General features: G+C 36.9%; 1 protein-coding gene across 1 annotated transcript in view; it reads left to right on the top strand.

Moving 5' to 3' along the window:
- Positions 1 to 210: 210 nt before the first annotated feature.
- The window catches only part of cblb (Cbl proto-oncogene B, E3 ubiquitin protein ligase), a 66,141-nt gene continuing 47,915 nt past the window's right edge, over positions 211 to 18,436 (top strand). Inside the window, exons 1-3 of the mRNA XM_079861816.1 lie at positions 211 to 484; positions 1,148 to 1,310; positions 2,027 to 2,277. Coding sequence (XP_079717942.1) covers positions 1,158 to 1,310; positions 2,027 to 2,277 — 404 coding nt within the window. The 5' untranslated portion in view covers positions 211 to 484; positions 1,148 to 1,157. The remainder of the gene's footprint in view (positions 485 to 1,147; positions 1,311 to 2,026; positions 2,278 to 18,436) is intronic.

The raw sequence follows: 18,436 nt of genomic DNA, 5'->3' as shown, positions 1-18,436 counted from the left end.
ATAGGAACAACCTACAAAACGCTTTGCACGATTTCATTGCCTCTTCATTTACGGAAATATTAAGTATGCACTTAAAGTCTCAACTCCAATTGGCGGTTTGAGAACTCCGTCACCTCAGAGAACGTTCGCGCTTTCTGATTGGCCACTTGAGAGCGATTGCTTCATCGGCTCCGCCCACTCGGCTCCTCCCTTTTGCTTTCGCTGCTTCTTGTTCCAGTACTGATTTTTAACCGAGCAGTGACACGACCATATCAGACAGCGACAAAAGCGGGATTGTACTGCGTTTAAGCGGTTTTTGCGTGAGGATACGGACGAGCTCCTTCTAGTTTTAGAACGTCTGGGCAGAGATGTAACAGTTTCCTGGCACTGGCGTTGTGTTTTTGTTGCTTTTGTTGTAATTTGTTGTGGGGACCTCCCTAAAGCTTCAACTCAGGAATTCTGACATTCCCTGTATTGGCTGCTACACTGTTTTCCTTTTGCCGCAGTAAGTCTGGAGTTTTTATATTATACAAAAGAGCAATTTGCCGCAATTTACAGTAAAATTAAGATTCCTGCTCTAGCTAATTAGTTGTCATAGTCTTTAAAGATCAAGTTGTGTTTCTTACTACGTCGCATTTTGTTCAATGCTCTTTTAAAAAGTGCAACACAGTAATCTTGTATTTCTGCAGGGTGGATTTTAAACGATTTCATCCCAAATTATTCCCAGCTAAGTGTGCACTGTTTAGGCAGCCTACTGAAAAAAACTACGTGCTTAAAAAAAGTTTAGAACTTTAATAATGTGATTCAATCATTTAAAATCGAGTTCTGTTTACATGTTCGGTGATCATGATTTATGTCAATGATAGACAAGTCTCGGTCATCAGTCTACATGTACCTTTAAATTATAATTGAATTTGTATATGGTACGTTATACAGTATACAAACTAATGTTCACAATGGTACTAAATGGGTTACAAAGTCCAAGCATCTTAATTTTTATTTTACTAGTCTTTTGTAGCCTAGGCTAGCCTACTAATCGCTGGTCTGATATAAAAGACCTCAAGTAGGCCTAAAGGTTTTCAGTCCTGGTAGGCTACAGTTCTATAGGCTACTGTCACATATCTGCCCACATGTGTTTTGTTGCCTTCAACATTTCTGTATGTTACAGTGTGCAGAAAATGGCAACTGCTCTCAGTGGACGCCCACCTAACAATAGGAAAGGCCGTATTTTAGGCATTATTGATGCCATCCAGGACGCTGTCGGACCCCCCAAACAGGCGGCTGCGGACCGCCGGACCGTAGAGAAGACATGGAAACTCATGGACAAAGTAGTAAGTGTCTTGAGTGTGTTTACAGTCCTCCTGTCGATGAAGCAACAGTGCTTCCTCACGCGTTGAGAGACTTTTCCACGAAGTCGCTTGTTTGGAAGCATTTGTTTGATACATTGTAGCAAACTGTTTACTGAGTAGCGGCAAGCTCGAGAAGTTTGTTCGTAGCTGAAATCTATCTATCTATCTATCTATCTATCTATCTATCTATCTATCTATCTATCTATCTATCTATCTATCTATCTATCTATCTATCTATCTATCTATCTATCTATCTATCTATCTATCTACAGAGCATAACATCCATCCATCCATCCATCCATCTTTTTTGTATTTATTTATAGCTATTTTATAGATGCAATACATTGGGTTGTTATATCATTTATACAAGTATAACTTCTGGGATTTCTTTTCCATCCATCTTTCATTACTAATGTAATATTTTATAAAATATATGTGCCATAAATAGAGTTCTGTATACAGTGTAGTGATCATGATTTGTTACATAGTGCAAGCATCTTAATTTCTCTATATTAGTCTGTTGTACTAATCATCGGACCGAGACCTGAAGGTTTTCAGTCCTGGTACAGTTCATTTATACTGTACCACTTACCTTTTGAAATTTTTTTCAAACTTAGTTGTTTAGTGAAATTGTTGTGTGGTGTGTTCTCAGTGAAGGGGAGTCGATTTTTCGAAACTGACGGTGTGTGTTTTTTTAGGTGAGGTTATGTCAGAACCCCAGACTACAGCTGAAGAACAGTCCTCCGTACATCCTGGATATTTTACCTGACACTTACCAGCACCTGAGGCTGATTCTGTGTAAATACGAGGAAAACCAGAGACTTACTCAGCTAAGTGAGAATGACTATTTCAAAGTGTACATCGACAGCCTGATGAAGAAATCCAAAAGAGCAATTCGCCTCTTTAAGGAAGCCAAGGAGAGAATGTACGAAGAACAGTCACAGGACAGGTAGGATGCTTTTTGTTTCCCTTGTGGTCTGGTCACGCATGATCTGGTCATTGTTTTGCAAATACGTATTGTTTTTGTCTATTGTGAAGTGAAACGAAAGGGATGATTTCACTTTTGTTCTATGTGCATTTTGCATCGAGATGTCTGTTTCAATGCCAGCAGATGCGTCACCTTCAAGCGTTATCATGGTTGTCAGTCTCATAACTCGTATGGTCTTTCTTTCTGACACTGATCTGTTGCCCTTTGAACGTCCTGCCGGATGGACATAGGAGAGGTCAGGTCACATGACTGGTCTGTTAGTTGAGTTTCCTCTGGTGTTTCATGTCAATTTGAGTCATGGCTAATTATCATGGAAATCCAACTCTGATCAAGAGCAGCAGCCCTAATGAAAGAGCCTGACCCCCTCTGGATCTAAATCCTTGGTGGGCCAAGCAGACTCTGCACAGGGCGAGAACAAAGTGAGAGACATTATTAACAGAGCAAGTGTGTCTCGGGCATAAGCTGACACATGCAGAATACTCTCCCCGGGGGCCATTAGAGCTCTGGGTCAGCCTGTGTGTTTCAGACATGAAACACGGGCCTTGACTAAAGAGGAAAATCTTAGCATTCTGTTTTACTGACAGCCAAGCGTAACATTCCCAGCATCTGGTTTTAGAGCGTAGCCTCACATCAATTAAACTGCATTTAGGCCACTGACTATTTGGGTAAATACTGCACAGTTTGAAAACGTATCATAAGGCGTTTGATACTGCCAGCAAATAATAGTGTTTCAGCTGTTGGTTTATATCCCAGTGCTTTTTATTGGCAACTCTGGCTCAGGTTTTGGCAGAAGAGTTTAATTTTAGTAATGCTTTCGATCCCAGTCTCACCAGATTCTGCAGGGGTGAGATGATTGAAATGAAAATTTTAGGGCTGATGGATAGGTAAAGCAGCGTATTTTAGCCCGCGGACGCCAACTGACAGGCTGTCCTGACACGTTGTCGTATCCAGAAGCTGTGACACTCGCTCCGGACAGGAGCAGGGATATCGGCTGACAGCCCCTCCACGTCTGCTGTGTCACTCTGTCTTAAATCTCAAAGGAGAGATCCTCTACTCTGCCTTTCAGCCTTTGGCTCACTGTCCCACACAAAGGGGGGATAGTAATGCGTCCTTTTGGAGGTTGCAGAGAGGAAGGAAAAGAAATTGAGATGAGTGCAGCAGCAGGGCTCAAAAATAAGAATGATTTTATGGCGCAATGCTAGTTGATGTCCTATCAGTGTTTTCATCTTGTGCTTGATGATCATGTACGTGTTTTGTGGCTTGCAAACTGAAACATTTGGTTTTCTGTGAGCATTAAAAAATGTTGCCACAGTAACGATACAGTATGCAGCTGACTCACATAGATAAGGATTTGTTGCAAGAATTTGTCTTAGAAATATTTGTTTTAACGGAACATTTCTTTTCATATTAATATTGTTTTACACTATCTATTTATCTGTGTGTGTATATATAAATTTACTAATATACATGTAAATTATATATGTGATAATATACTGTATATATATATATATATATATATATATATATATATATATATATATATATATATATATATATATATATATATATATTTATAATATATATATATTTATAATATATATATATATTTATATTATATATATATATTTATATTATATTATATATATATATATATTTATAATATATATATATATTTATATTATATATATATATTTATATTATATATATATATATATATATATTTATATTATATTTTATATATATATATATCACAGTCAGTTATTGTAGCGTGATATAAGATATGATGTAGCCTAGAGTTTTTTTTATTGTCTGTTGTTGCCATTGTGTAAATTCTTAGGACACGAAGCAAATTTTGGAAATTCTGACAATAAAGTGATAAAACGTGTGTATGTGGTTCAGGGATGTTATGGGAAAAAAAATTTCCCCACAAAGATGGCAATATCTAAAATCCTTGTTCTTGTTGAGACATTTTTTGGTCCCTATGAGGAAAACTTATAAATCATATAGTAATCAAATAGTAATGTTTTTTTTGAAAATGTAAAAATGCTGAAAGTTTTCTGTGATGGGTAGGTTTAGGGTTAGGATATATAATTTACAGTTTGTACTGTATAAAAATCATTATGTCTATGTAAAATGTGTGTGTGTGTGTTTTCGTGTTAATTATTTATCTTTGTGGTAGGACCAGTGAAAATGTTGGCAGGGCAAGTGAAAATCCCTCTTAGGCCAGCAGAAGCATTCCTTATTATTTAGCCTCCTGAATGAGATGTGCAGAAAGGACAGAAGAGACAGTAAGAGAGGAGGGGAACAGGAGAAAGAGGCATGTGGAAAGCGAGTTCATTCGTAGTGCAGTGGGGCTGCAGGGAGACATCAGTATAGAGAGCTGGTCCCCGGCCTGCAGCCAGGCATCTTCGTGGAGGCCCCGCATGTGCTACAGTAATTATACTGCAGCTCCTGAGACCAACAATGGGACTCGCTTTTTCTGTCTTTCTCCCCCAGCACCCTCCTGCCATAAATATCATCTCTGCCATGCAACGTTAGACAGACTGTGGAAGACGAAATGGTCCCTTAAACAACTTAAAATTCCTAGTTTTGGTGTGTTTGGGGTTTTAACACCAGTTCCAGAACGCTATAAATGCACTGAAAAACTTTTTTTAAACTTCTTACACACTTTTAAAAACTTTTTTTAGTTTTAAAGCATTAAATGTATTTTACTCCCTGCCAAAATAATGTTTTATTTATTTATTTATATGCCTTTTTTTTTTTTTTTACTACACTTCTGTGTTACTATTTTTCTGTGTTTACATTGTTGCGACAGCTGTGGGTAAGCTACAATAAAAAAAGAAAAAAGAAAAAAATGAACTATATAAAAGCCACTGATGGGAGTGGGACAATGGGATAAAAGAAACCAGTTCTTTCTTTGTTTCATTAACTGCACAATTTTCTAGCTATTATAAAATCTTGGCAGGGTGATGACGATACAGACACCCATCTTCAGATTGTGTGCTGTACTCTAGCAATGTCAACCCTGTTTGATAATTATCAGAAGATTGCTGAGGTTCTGAGTTTCTCTTACTGGAAAGATCTAAACGCATTACAATCTATTAGCATTGACATTAAGAGGCGGACAAAACGGTGGTCTGGAACAGAGATGAATGGGCCGGATGTATTGAATCTAGAGGACGTTGGCAAGCTTTGCTGTATCTGGGGCTGAGGTGGCAGTGTTAAACTTTACAGTTTTGTATCTCTCGTGCTTTAATCTCCTCTGTGTCTTTTTCGGTGACAGAGATGGATAGCTTTGTGGATAGAAGCGTGGAGCCATGCTGTAGACGCAGAACTTCTCAGAAGCCTCAGACTTGGCCTCTTTGACATGCTTGCTTTTCAGCCGTCGTGCATCATGAGAAGATCGGCAGATGTTTTAATGTTCCTGTGGCTTTGAGGTGTGAGAGACTGCTGTCAACAGAGATAGAGACTTCGGATGTATTCTTCTCAAACTCGCTGAAGAAAATATCTGAGGTTTGGCCTTTAAGCAGGCCACAGACAGCGGGGACCGTCCAGGGAGCTGTTTTGCATTCACACTTACTGTGAAATCACATTGTGTATTTTAGGGCAGGGTATAAAGTATAGATTTCTCGATTTTCATCGATATTCATTTTGATGAACCAATATCGATTCTTAAATCCCAAGAATCGATCTTTTAGTCTATGAAACAGTCTCAGCTTTATTATGAAATTCAAACAATGAATGACATTTTGAACACTCTGACGCATCTATATGTGACCTCTCAACCAGTGATGCACTTTAGCTACACAAGGACCACATTTCCATGTTGCACACTGAAAAGTAAAAATAAATAAATATGTAAAATAAATACATGTAGAAATAAATAAATATAAAAATAAATGAATGCATAAATAAATAAAGGTTAAAAAGAATACAAATAAATAGAGAAAATAATAAATTAAAGAAAAATGTAAACAAATTAATTCAGGATCATTTTTTTTTTCCTAAAGTAATTTATTCCTTGATTGTTTTTCCTGTTATTACATTTAATTATTTATATATATATCTCAGGTACAGTATATGGAGGCCTAAACCTGTAGAAATTAGAACTCTCTCTCTCTATATATCTATATCTCGAATTGAAATGTAATCGAATTGTGATTTTTGGTTCAGTACCCAGTTCTAGGGTATTTACCCTCATTCTTAATTGTGTGTTACACTACCTCTTCCAGTCTCCATCACATCAAAAAACGAAACCGCACAGAGAGTTTTTTTTAAGCTCTGAGAGCTCTTCGAGAGAGCTAATTCCCTTCTGAGAAAGGTAATATACTTTTGCAGCCGTCTGTTTAAATCTCTTTACTCAACTCGTTCGGTTTAAAGCCGCTTAACAGCTATGGAACATTCGGGGAAGTTTTTGTTTTCCGCAAATGTGCAAAAAGTGATCTTTCTTCCCAGCTTACACCTCTCTCATGCACCTGTAAACTTGTGTAGGCGTTAGCAGCACCATGATTTGATGTTTGGAATGTTTCCTTAAAGCACAGGATGTTTACCGCCCGACCATCCTTAATTTGCGTCTGACCACAAGGACTCTAGCTACAATGTTCTCCACGCAGATGTTCCAGAACACGACACAATGCTCTGGTTGTTGAAACTGCCCTCTTGCCTTACCATCTGCTGTGAGTAAACCGAAATGGATCAACATGTTACAGTACAGAGAGCAGGAACATCACAGGATGATACTTGGACCGAACTGAAATAGACTGAACGTAATTGCTAAGGCAGCAGCAGATTTGGCAGAAAAGGTCACATATGTAGCTTTATCTCAAGATGCCGTCTGATGAAAAGCTGAAGTGAAAGTGCAGACCTTGGTGGAAACGGAGTTGTGGATTTGAAACTGCTTGGTATAGGGGAACTTAGAGACCGGCCTGCCTTGTTTGCTTTGACCTTGAATTAGCACACTGCAGAGAGCATCTTAAAATGTTAACTCGGTTATTTTTATTCCGCAAACTGAAGTTAATTTTCTGTGTTTTCTTCCCATGGAGGAACTAATTATAGATTAGCTTGATTGGTTGATGAGGACAATTGCTCATTCTCCAACAGATTCTGCTCCAAAAGACATTTCATAATGCAGCAGATAATTTTTCTCATGCTCTCGCTGTGAGTTGTATTTTTTTATGGCAGATATTGGATCCAAAAGATCATTATAAAACAGACAGTTCCATTCCTGTAAGCTGATTGGACAATGCCATTTTGTCGTTTACCAATTTAAATGAATTTTATTAATTAAGAAATGTTTTAATTATGGATGCACAATATTTTGGCCCTGTATTGGTCGATATTATTTTTATTTTATTTACACTAACATTTTGAACATTTTGGGCTCAGGCAGTAAGATTATTTTTATGTTTTTGAAATAAGAAATGCTTACTAAGGCTAACAATAAAATTAAAAACAATAAAAATAAAGTAAAAAAAAGTAATATTATGAAAATTACATTTAAAATGTAATTTATTCCTGTGATGGAAAAGCTGATCTCTCAGCAGTCTTCAGTGTCGAATTATCCTTCAGAAAGCAGAAATCATTCTTAAATGCGCAAGAAAGATTTTTAAACATTATTATCAATGTTGAAAACAGTTGGCTTCTTAATATTTTGTGGAAACCATGATACTTGATTCTTTGATGAATAGAAAGTCCAAAAGAACCACATTTATTTGAAATGGAAATATTTTGTATATTTGGGAATATCTTTACATTCAGTTTGGATTATTTTAATACGTCCTTGCTGAACTATTAATTTCTTTAAAAAAAGACTCGAACTTTTAAACTTTTGCTGTTATCTAGCCCTCACTTATTTATTAATCTTTTAAAATTACTAATAAAGCAATAACAACATTGCAAAATCTATTTCTCAAAATAAATTAATATGTATTGGTCACACTGTAGATTTCAATGTTGTGATGTATAAATTGATGTCTACTTTTTTTATTTTATTTATTTAGACAAAAAAAGTATTGAATTTTAACATTTATCAGCCATAACATAACATAAAAAAAAGGTTTATTGTAATACTTTCATTTTATATTGGTGCATCCCTAGTTTTAACAGCACAACTTCATACCTTACTGCTTAAGTAAACAAGTAATGACTGACTGCAGTGATGTCCAATACCTGCCAGACCTGGGCACATGGTACATGATGGACTGCAGCAGGGCATGCCACCCCTTGACTGAAGTTAATAGGAGTTATTTACAGAGTAAGTTAATGCCCTCCCACAGAGAATGAAAGGAAAATATATCCTTCCCTCATGTCAAAGCCCTCAGACCAAATGGGCCCCTCGCCCCTCTACATCCCCCAATCTCAGCCTTCTCCAGCTGCATCCATCACACACAGGCACAATGAAGTTCAAACAGCCAAATAACAGTGGAACAGAGCCAGATGTTCTACTCAATTAGGGGTCTCCCCGCTCTCTGGTCACTCTCTCATGTTTTCCCGCTCTTTTTCCTTCATCATCCCATTGTTTAACGTGCTTGTCCTGCATTGAAGGGTCAATTAAGTCCTCCTGTGGTGTTTTTGTGACCATGTTTGTGTTTATTTCTCTGAAATTGCCTTGTCAAATGTTGGCCCGGTGCTTTGATTAATGAGCGGAGGTCTGCGTTTGGGTAAAAGCGCAATTAGCAGCTCTCAGTTTACCACCAATCAGATGGCAAGCCACATATCAGAACTCCCCCACCCCACCATGCCTCGGTTACCACGCCGTCTGCTCTGCAGTGTGATGATGAGGTTCATCTGGTGCCCGGCTAATGATGGAAAAAGCTTCATTAATGAGGAAGTCACTGACTGATTCCGAGCCTCAGATCTGGGAGATACCACTGTACGCTGCTTTTGAGTTGGCCTTAATTGGCAAAGACTTCACTTCCGAGAAATTCTGAATAAATCCTGTGTCTCTGTTCTCCACATTTTAACTGGATGGGAATTCTCAAGATCCCAAGACTTATCCAGACTTTAAAGGAAGTGAGTTGCAAGAAAGGCCGGGGTGAAAACCGGAAAAGAAAGACGCTTGGATGTTTGACCTCTAGAGGAAGGGCAAACACACACATACACACACTCTTACAAGACCAGACACCCTGGGCAACCCAATCTTTATGCTGCAAATCAGCGGCATTGAGAGCAGATATCTGTTATGATTTTTGCCTGCTCGGATTCTGATGCATTGCACAATTTATCCCTCTCTTCAGTCATCTGGAGGAAAACACAAGGAGGAAGTGCCCCACAACATCCTGTTCTTCTGTTTCCCTTCCACAATTATCCTTTCACTGTGAACACAAGCACATTTAGGTCTGAATTCTTATGATACGCAAGTACGCAAATGCTTTTAGGCACCCAAGCAATGTCGTTGCATTTCAAGATGTTAGAATGCAATTCATAATTCAAGGGTCAAATATATATATATATATATATATATATATATATATATATATATATATATATATATATATATATATATATATATATATATATATATATATATATATATATATATATATATATATATATATATATATATATATTTTTTTTTTTTTATTTAGAAAAAGAAATGGTATATAATTTGAATATCGACCATTTTATGGTAATTGGCCATTTATCTGTTATAGTTTTACATTTAGATTACCTTTGCTATCATCTAACACTCACTTGAAGTTAATCTTAAAAAAAAAAAAAAAAAACATTGTTAAATGTTAATATGTGATGCTTAAATTTCCTTGTTGCATTTATAACTATTGATTTTTTTAATATTTATTTTAGAGTCCCCCCCCCATTTATTTAGAAAAAAAGTTTATCTGTTACTTAACATGAAAATATTATCAGTTTATCTGTATATGCCAGAATTTAATATAAGTGCATGCCTAAATGGCATATTTGACCTCAATCATTCCCTTGAGTAGGTTCACTGAGGTTAGCTTCACAGTAAAATGTGCACATTAAAACGTAAATGCATGGTTGCAATGCGCTGACCAAGATTGTGCTTGTGTACAGTATATTTCTAGCCTTATTATAATGCAATTGGTTGATTTCAGATATAGATTAACATCTCCCTGACCTTAAAACACGCACGCCAGATGCCACCCTTTTGTCTACGTGAATGTCTCGTTGCGCCCCAGCCCCCCCAAAATTAGGGGTTCAACCTTTACTGATCTCATCTGGAAAAGCTTACAGACGGGACGCCTCCTCAAATGAACATCTAATGAATTATCAGCTTGTGGTTTCATTTGTCTCTCTGCTGGTGGTTTTAAATGTCAGAACATCTCGCTATCTAATGTCTCCCTTGTTTTCTCCATCTGTACCTCTCGTTCTTTAAGTTCTACGTCTCAGGTGTCACGGGGTGCTGTCGTGCTCGTGAACTGAGTGGGTGAGTGTCACACTTTCCACAGCAGTGAAAATGTGTTTCTCTGAAACCAGAGGCCCATTTGTGACAGCTTCTTGTCTTCTAAGTGACTGCGTGTGTGTAGTAGTGCTGTTTTTTTTTCTCTCTAGCGGATGGTGCGGGCAGCAGGTGGAACTTCAGGATGAATTCAAATCAACCCAACAGCAAATCAATACTAGTCTCGACAGCTGTGTCTCGTGTGGTTAGGTGTCTTGTAGAGCGAGAGTGGAGCGGAAGATGAGAGAACAGGCTTTTTGTTTCTACATCTAGTAACGTCCCGTTTGAGCTCTGGGTTAGGTCCATCACGGCAGATGTGCTCTTTCAAGAACAGAAACTTGCCTTGTTTCCCCGCATGGTGCTTGGGGAGTCGGGCATGTGTGTCCAGTCTGGAGAGGGAATGAGGATTTGTCTAGTGAGGTTTCACAGGTGTCCATTTGGGACTGTGTTGTGTCTTTGTGTCTATGTGGTGCTGGTCTTCTGGGAGTCTGGCTGACGTGCTTGATTTATTGTGATGTGTTTGCCTCTCTGAAACACACACACACACATACACACACCAGGCCATCTGAGCCCAGTCATCATCCACTGCTGTTGTGAATGAAATCCCTTGAGGTAAACTGTGAACAAACAGCTCAGAGCCAGAGTACTTAAACATGCTAAATACATACAGAATATATCCTTATACCAACAGCATGTTTTCTTCAAAGGAATCCTTGAGTTTTTGAAAGAAATGAATACTTTTGTTTAGCAAGAATGCATTAAATTGATCAAAGGTGACAGTAAGGTACTTTTATAATGTTACAGGAGATTTCGGTTTCATATAAGTGCTGTTGTTTTGACCTTTCTATTCATAAAATAATCCAGATTGTTATGGTTATTGGCCGTTTATCTGTTATCTCTTAGTTTTACATTTTGATTGCCTTTGCCATCATCTATAACAATCTTTAAATATTTAAAAACATCAGTCATTTAATAACACTGGTAAATGGAAGCGTTTGATGACAATTTTTTTTAAACTGAAAATAGTATAGAAACAATGTATCACAAGTGTTTTCAACATTGATAATAATAAGAATTCTATTTGAGTAGCAAATCAGCATATAATAATGATTTCCGAATGAGTAATAATGATGCTAAAAATTTCGCTTTACCGTCACAGGAACAAATTGCATTTGTAAATATTTTCAGAATAAATAAATGCAGCCTTGGTGCACATGAGACTTCTTTTATTTTTTTAAGCATGAAAAAATGTCTCCCTGTGTATGAACTCTCATATCTGTCACCATACATCCAGTTGATGTCAATGAAACATTTGTCTGCATGTGCAACGATAAAACCTCAGGCTTGTAGTTCTAAAGCAGCCACAGAAGAACACCTGCTAGAGTTCTGAATAGCTTTTGTCTTTTCCCGCCGTATATGTGGTGACCTCATCAGAGGGACCACATAAACGTTTCTGTCAGGCTGTGCATTGGGCTGTTGAGGTGCACAGGATGGAAACTCTGAGCTGACGACGGCTTCGTCAGAAAACTCCCGTATTCTCAACACAGCATAACGTGGCCTAAAACTTCCCGCTGCACTGCGACCGACTCGCTACCTCAGTGTGAAAGCCTGTTTAAACTGTCAGACTGGATTAGTCCCTCTGGGATTGGTTGCCTCCTGTCTGTCACTCAAATCAAGAGATTTGTCACTCATCGCTGGGTGTGAGAGACAATTCTGAAGTGCGCGGTCTCGTCAGTTATCAATCCATTGCTCTTAAACATATGATTTCATGATTTTTTTGTGATTCAGAATTCTGTAAACCAGTAAGCAACCATGCATATACTGTATATATTTTATATATATATATATATATATAATTTTTTTTTTTTTAGTATCTTAAGTGGTGTGTCTTAATTTAACAGAAAGGCTTCCTCATTAGTTAATTAACAACTTTTAAGCATCTTTTTTTTTTTTTAAATTAGAGTAATGAAACTCTTGGATATCTCTGACTTTTCCTTAATTAAAACATCATGGCTAAGTGCTTGGATATTCCTGCACTGAGTGTGTTTATGAGCGTGTGTGTTTTCTCTAAAGGCTCAGTCCTGCACTTACACTGATAAGTCAGGATAGATCCTCCTACAACCTTCCTCAACTGAAACCAGTATTGATCTGCTCTGTCCCGGAAGCAGCATCCTCTTTGAGCCCATGAACAGATTTGTGAAACGAGAGATGTGGAGATACCAACGGATCACTTCTTCACAAGCACCGGTTCTCTAAGCTCTAAGCACCAGACCTAACAACCTGCACTACCCAACCTTGTCTATAACTACAAACTTTTGGCCTTTTCTTAATATTTATTTAATTTTAATTCTTTTTTTTTTTTTAAATATATATATATATATATATATATATATATATATATATATATATATATATATATATATATATATATATAGTCATATTGCAGCAATATCTTGATTCGGTACAGTTGTACTAATTGTGGCAGGTTACATCGGGGGAGGAACATTCTCATTCTGGAAAGCATAAAAATCTCTGTAAAAAAACGGTAATATTCCGGCAGCTGGGGTGCCAGAAAAAAAACTGTAAAATTACAGAAATTTACATGTTTTTCATGTAATTTTACACAGGAAATGTACATTTGCAGTCTATTTATGTAATTTGACGTTTTTTTTTACCACATTTCAAAAATACATGAAAAATCTGTAAAATAAAACAGTAAAATTCCGTAAAACTACAGAGTTTAGGAGTATGTGAAGGCCTCAAATCAAACACGCATGGATTTTGATTTCATGGGGTCTTGAATTATAAACATCAATTTAAGAATGAGTTAAAATTAGATATGCACTAAGAAACGCGGAGACTTTTCGATAAGCTCCATCTGGTGTGGAGTGTATGATGTCTCATGCTTCTCAGAGCAGTTGATATCAACACACAACAGCATGGGAAATCTGTCCAGCTGTTGCGATAAGTTTCTGCTTCTCATGGCCTATCTGACAGCCGTACCCGATGTAGCTTCCTAAAGTAATCACCACTCAATCTGCTCCGCTCTTAGTGTTGCACCAGGAAACAGGATGTTGCCGGGCCATGGATATTGTTCTCTTTGTTTACCTTTGTTTACTCTTTTGTTTTTGGATTCCACAATGTAAAGCTACCCACTAGACAAAGGTTGAGAATCAATGAACTAGTCAATAAGTAGTTATGAAGCTGAAAAATGTTAATTGATTATTTTTACAGCATACCTCGGTACCAATCAGTTTCCTGCCAGTAAATGTGGTCAGTATCTAGATTGACTCACACACACACACTCACACTCAGACACACACTCACACTCACACTCACACTCACACACACACTCTCTTATCTCTTTAGGCTACTCAAACAGGAAGTGACCGTGGAACAGTGTCCTTCACGTGGCTATGATGTCATTCTGCTTCCTGCTGGTTGTGGCTTTACTTTGTTGCTAGTTTTGTAGCTAGGTTTCAGAAAGCTGATCATCGTAAACCTAATCTTAGATCTCTTTTTCCTGTTTGTCACTGAACTAACTGTAACATGTTCCGCTGATTCAGAAATGGCATTTCGGGTCACTCACAGAAAAAAAACAAAAAAAAAACACTGTCAGTTTGGGTAGATGTTTGGTGAGACTGCCGAAGCTCAGAGCCAGTGGTGAATGGGTGAAATGTTTCTGTTTTGTTGAAGAGATACAGGTTTTTTAATACTTCAATATTACAGGAAATTAAACAATGTGGCTTTGTGGTGTTCTGGAAGTGATGGTCGAAATATCTTCTCCAGGATATCCTCATAATACCCACACAGGTATTATGTGTTTTTTTATCACAAAAGTCTGTATCGTGACCTTATATGGTTATAAGGTCATACTTGTAGTTTAAATTCTTTACAATGTAGACCAGAAGCTTTTTCTAACATACATTAGATAAAGACAACAAGACAAGGTTATGAAGTAACAACATGGCATTGCTGGGATACTAAAAGCAGCATAAACAGTAATTTAATGGAATATTATGGGTTATTTACAACTTAATGTTTATGGACCCCATCTGTAGCACACTGTCGATTAGCACAGGAAATCTTTGGCTTGATATACCAGGAAGGGACCTGATGCAGTGTTCTGGGTTTTGACAAACTGAGGGAATTGACAGCATGCTACAGATGCAGATAGACTAAAGTTGTAAATAATCCGTAATATTCTTTATTAGGAAACTTTGCAAACCATCTGCCTCTCAAAGAGTGTTTTAGTACATAGACTGTACACACAGAAGTACAAGAGTAGCCTTTGGCAGCAGTAGAGGGTTTAATGTATTTCTTGGCTTTGGGGGCTATAATGCAGATTAAAGCTATAAATTTGCAAGGATACATTATTAAAAATGGCAGAATTGGCTTTCTGAGAAGAGTGTAGATGCTTTTGCCCACAAACTAGAGATTGCAAACTTGGTAAGCTTGGTAAATGGTAAGGTACTGGCAGCTGTGGTTGCCAGCATCATACTGTAAAAATACGGTGTGTTACTGTTTTTTTAACAGCTAAATACCGTTTTGTCAGCTACATTATAAAGCTGTAATTTAACAGCATATTGCATTACAGCATTTAAAACAGTAACAGATCGTATTATTACGGTATGATGCTGGCAACCACAGCTGCCAGTAGTTTACCGTTTTTTTTTACAGGATTATTTTTTTTCTACGATGAACCCTTTTGTTGAAACGTTGCTATTTTAAATATTTAAATTGCAATTTAAATGTCACCAAGGCTATGATATCTAACTGCCTAGCATAGAAGAGGTTTGTTGAAAGTGTGAGAATGATTTTGGTGATGGGTGATAGAGATAAACCATTACTGTGACACATTCTGTTTTGAAATGATGCTCGTTTTGTCTTTGAATTCCAGTGCTATCATTTATTTAATTTATTTGTTGTACATTTATTGTACATTAATACATTAAATGCTAATTTGTTATATATAATTTTTTATTTGTTTATTTAAGTCAATGTGTAATCATGTTAAGTAATTATGATCTTCATACTGACCAAAATAATTGTGATTTATGATTTTTACCATGATCAAGTAGCCCTAGAATGATTTGTGATGCATCACTTAGAATATGTGTAGGAATGGGTTACAATGGTTACCTACTCATCCAGCAACCAACTAGTTGATTCTCATTTTTTTTAAACTTTTCGTTAAGTGGGGGGTGATTTTTATTAGTATGTTGTGCGGTGCTTTTTTTTTTTTTTTGCCATCCTGTCATGAGCAAGTTAAAAAGCATTCGCTTTTTCTTTGAATGCAACCATCACATTTTAAACAATTTGGAAAAGAAGTTTAACTCATACCTATTGAAAATGAACACACTTTTACAGTTTCTATCTGTTAATGTACAACTATTATTTCAAATTACAAAATGAACCTTTTTGACCAGGCCAACAAAACAAATCCTTTTTGTAGAGCCCCGTTGTGTATTGTATCTAGGGCTGCACGATATTGAAGAAAAATGTGATATGCGACAACTCATTATATAATGTGATATTCGATATGCGATACGATAATGCTTAAAGTGTGTAAAATAATCTTAAATTATCTTAAAAATATATTTAAAATGATATAACCTACATACGGGTTTCTTTTTGTGACAATAAAACATCCCTACAACTTCTGAAAGTGAACAGTGTTTTACTGTAGCATAAGAAGTAAGTGTTATTTTAACATCAATGTAAACCACAGGGTTTAGGGTTTCAGGTAGGCCTACATTAGGTTTATTAAACAACAGAAACTGAATAATCAAATGTAAAAATAAAACTCTGCTTAGTTTTCACTGTATGAATTAAATATATATATACTGAATCTTATTAAAGCTAGAAAAGTTATTCAGCCAAGAGCATTGAGTGATTTTCTCTTTGTCTTTTGTTCATAAACCCAGTTATTGCAAGCTGTTGCGATATGCATATTGCGATATATACATTTGCGATATTTGGATAATTTCTATTGTGCAGCCCTAATTGTGTTGGTTGTTTGTTCAGAATTATTGCTGCTCTAGAACAGAAATTTCCTTAAGGAATCAATAAAGTACATCTTTTATCAATCTGTTTATTAACCTACACCATCTGCAGAGGAAATGGGCCTGGAAAGAGAATGAGAAGGAAAGAGCAGGGTCGAGTGAGCGTGTAGGGGGGCTTGAGCTAGAGAGAAAGAAGGGTGTTTTACTCACGTCTGTGAGTAAGTCATGGAGCGAGTGACACAGGAGGAAGGTATGACGGAGTCTCTCTCAAAGTTTCTCAGAGCTGAGCCATTCCCACACTATGATCAAACTCGGGGATCACCCAGAATGCAGTTACACTGACACGCTCACTCCTGCATACTTACAGAGCCGTGCTTTCACTGTGACAAATTCAGGGAGTCCCCCCTTCTTCATCCAGGCTCTGATACGTAATGCCTTTAGTTTCTTTCTGAGTTTCCTCCCAGATCATACACACAGAAATAATTTATAGTGTATGTCATGCTATTCCTGGTTATGGTTTGGGTTTACACAACACATCTTCCAGGTGCATCATTGCGCAATAAGGGAAAATCTTCCCTTTAGATGACACCATTTCCTTTTTGATCTATTTTTTTCCTTTGAGTTTTTAATTATGGGCGCGAGTATACCAGAACTAGGAAGTGACAGCAATAATTGAAAAACACATTTATTCTGATTTGTTTTGCATCTTTTTTTTGTTTTGCGTTGGTTTTTGTTTTGCACTGTTATTTTTATTTGTATGTTTTATACTTTTATTTTTTAATTATTTAGCAATTTTTGTTCTTTTCTATTTATTTATTATTGAATACTTTTAAATAAAAAGTCTTAAAAGTGCATTTAAAAAAAAATGAGTATGAAAAGTTATGCAAAAGCTACTTGCGCTGTACGTAGAATAGTTCAACTCCCTGTACTTAAATGCTCTGTTTAATTATCTGTTGAGTACCTGAGAAAAATGACCAAAATATCTAGAAATGTACAATATATCGGCCACCATATCGGTATCGGCTGATATATGTTCAACAGATGAAAATTAGCATCTATGCTATAATCTGTCTCATTTACAGTCTGTACAGACGTGTAAGATTGTTCATTAATGTGCACTGTCCCGAATAAATAAATATGTTAATTTAATGTTATTGTTATCAACCTGATAAGAAAATTTTGCCGATAAACAATTGATTATTTCCTTCAACTGAGACGCTTCAGATGCGCACTGTTCGCCATGATGGTTTTGAATTGCTTGAAATATGATTGGAATCACTTCAAAAAAGGAAAATACAGTGAAGTGCAACATACAGAGTGCAAGTCTGTCATATAGGCTCCATACAATTATAATGAGAACATTCTGATTGTGTGCTTAGGACATGGCTTTTCATGGTGGGACTTGTGTTTTTGGATTTAGATTTATTTGCCAATGTATCGGTAAGCTCCTTTCAAATATAAAGAATTATCGGTTATTAGTATCGGCCAAAAATTTCATATCGGTGCATCCCTAAAAAATATCCATCCTTCCAGCAAATATGACAGCAAACGGCCGGAGAGCTCAGTGTGGCGCAGAAACAGCCCATTCGGAGCCTGAAGTCTGGGGCCCATCTGCTAGGATGTGGTGAGACGGACATGAGTGGGGTTGAGCCATCTAGTAATTATAGGTCTATGGCTCAGGCGATGCCAGAGTGAG

This window comes from Squalius cephalus (genome assembly GCF_949319135.1).
Source record: "Squalius cephalus genome assembly, chromosome: 24".
Classification (NCBI taxonomy): domain Eukaryota; kingdom Metazoa; phylum Chordata; class Actinopteri; order Cypriniformes; family Leuciscidae; genus Squalius; species Squalius cephalus.
This window is presented reverse-complemented; position numbering and strand designations above follow the sequence as displayed.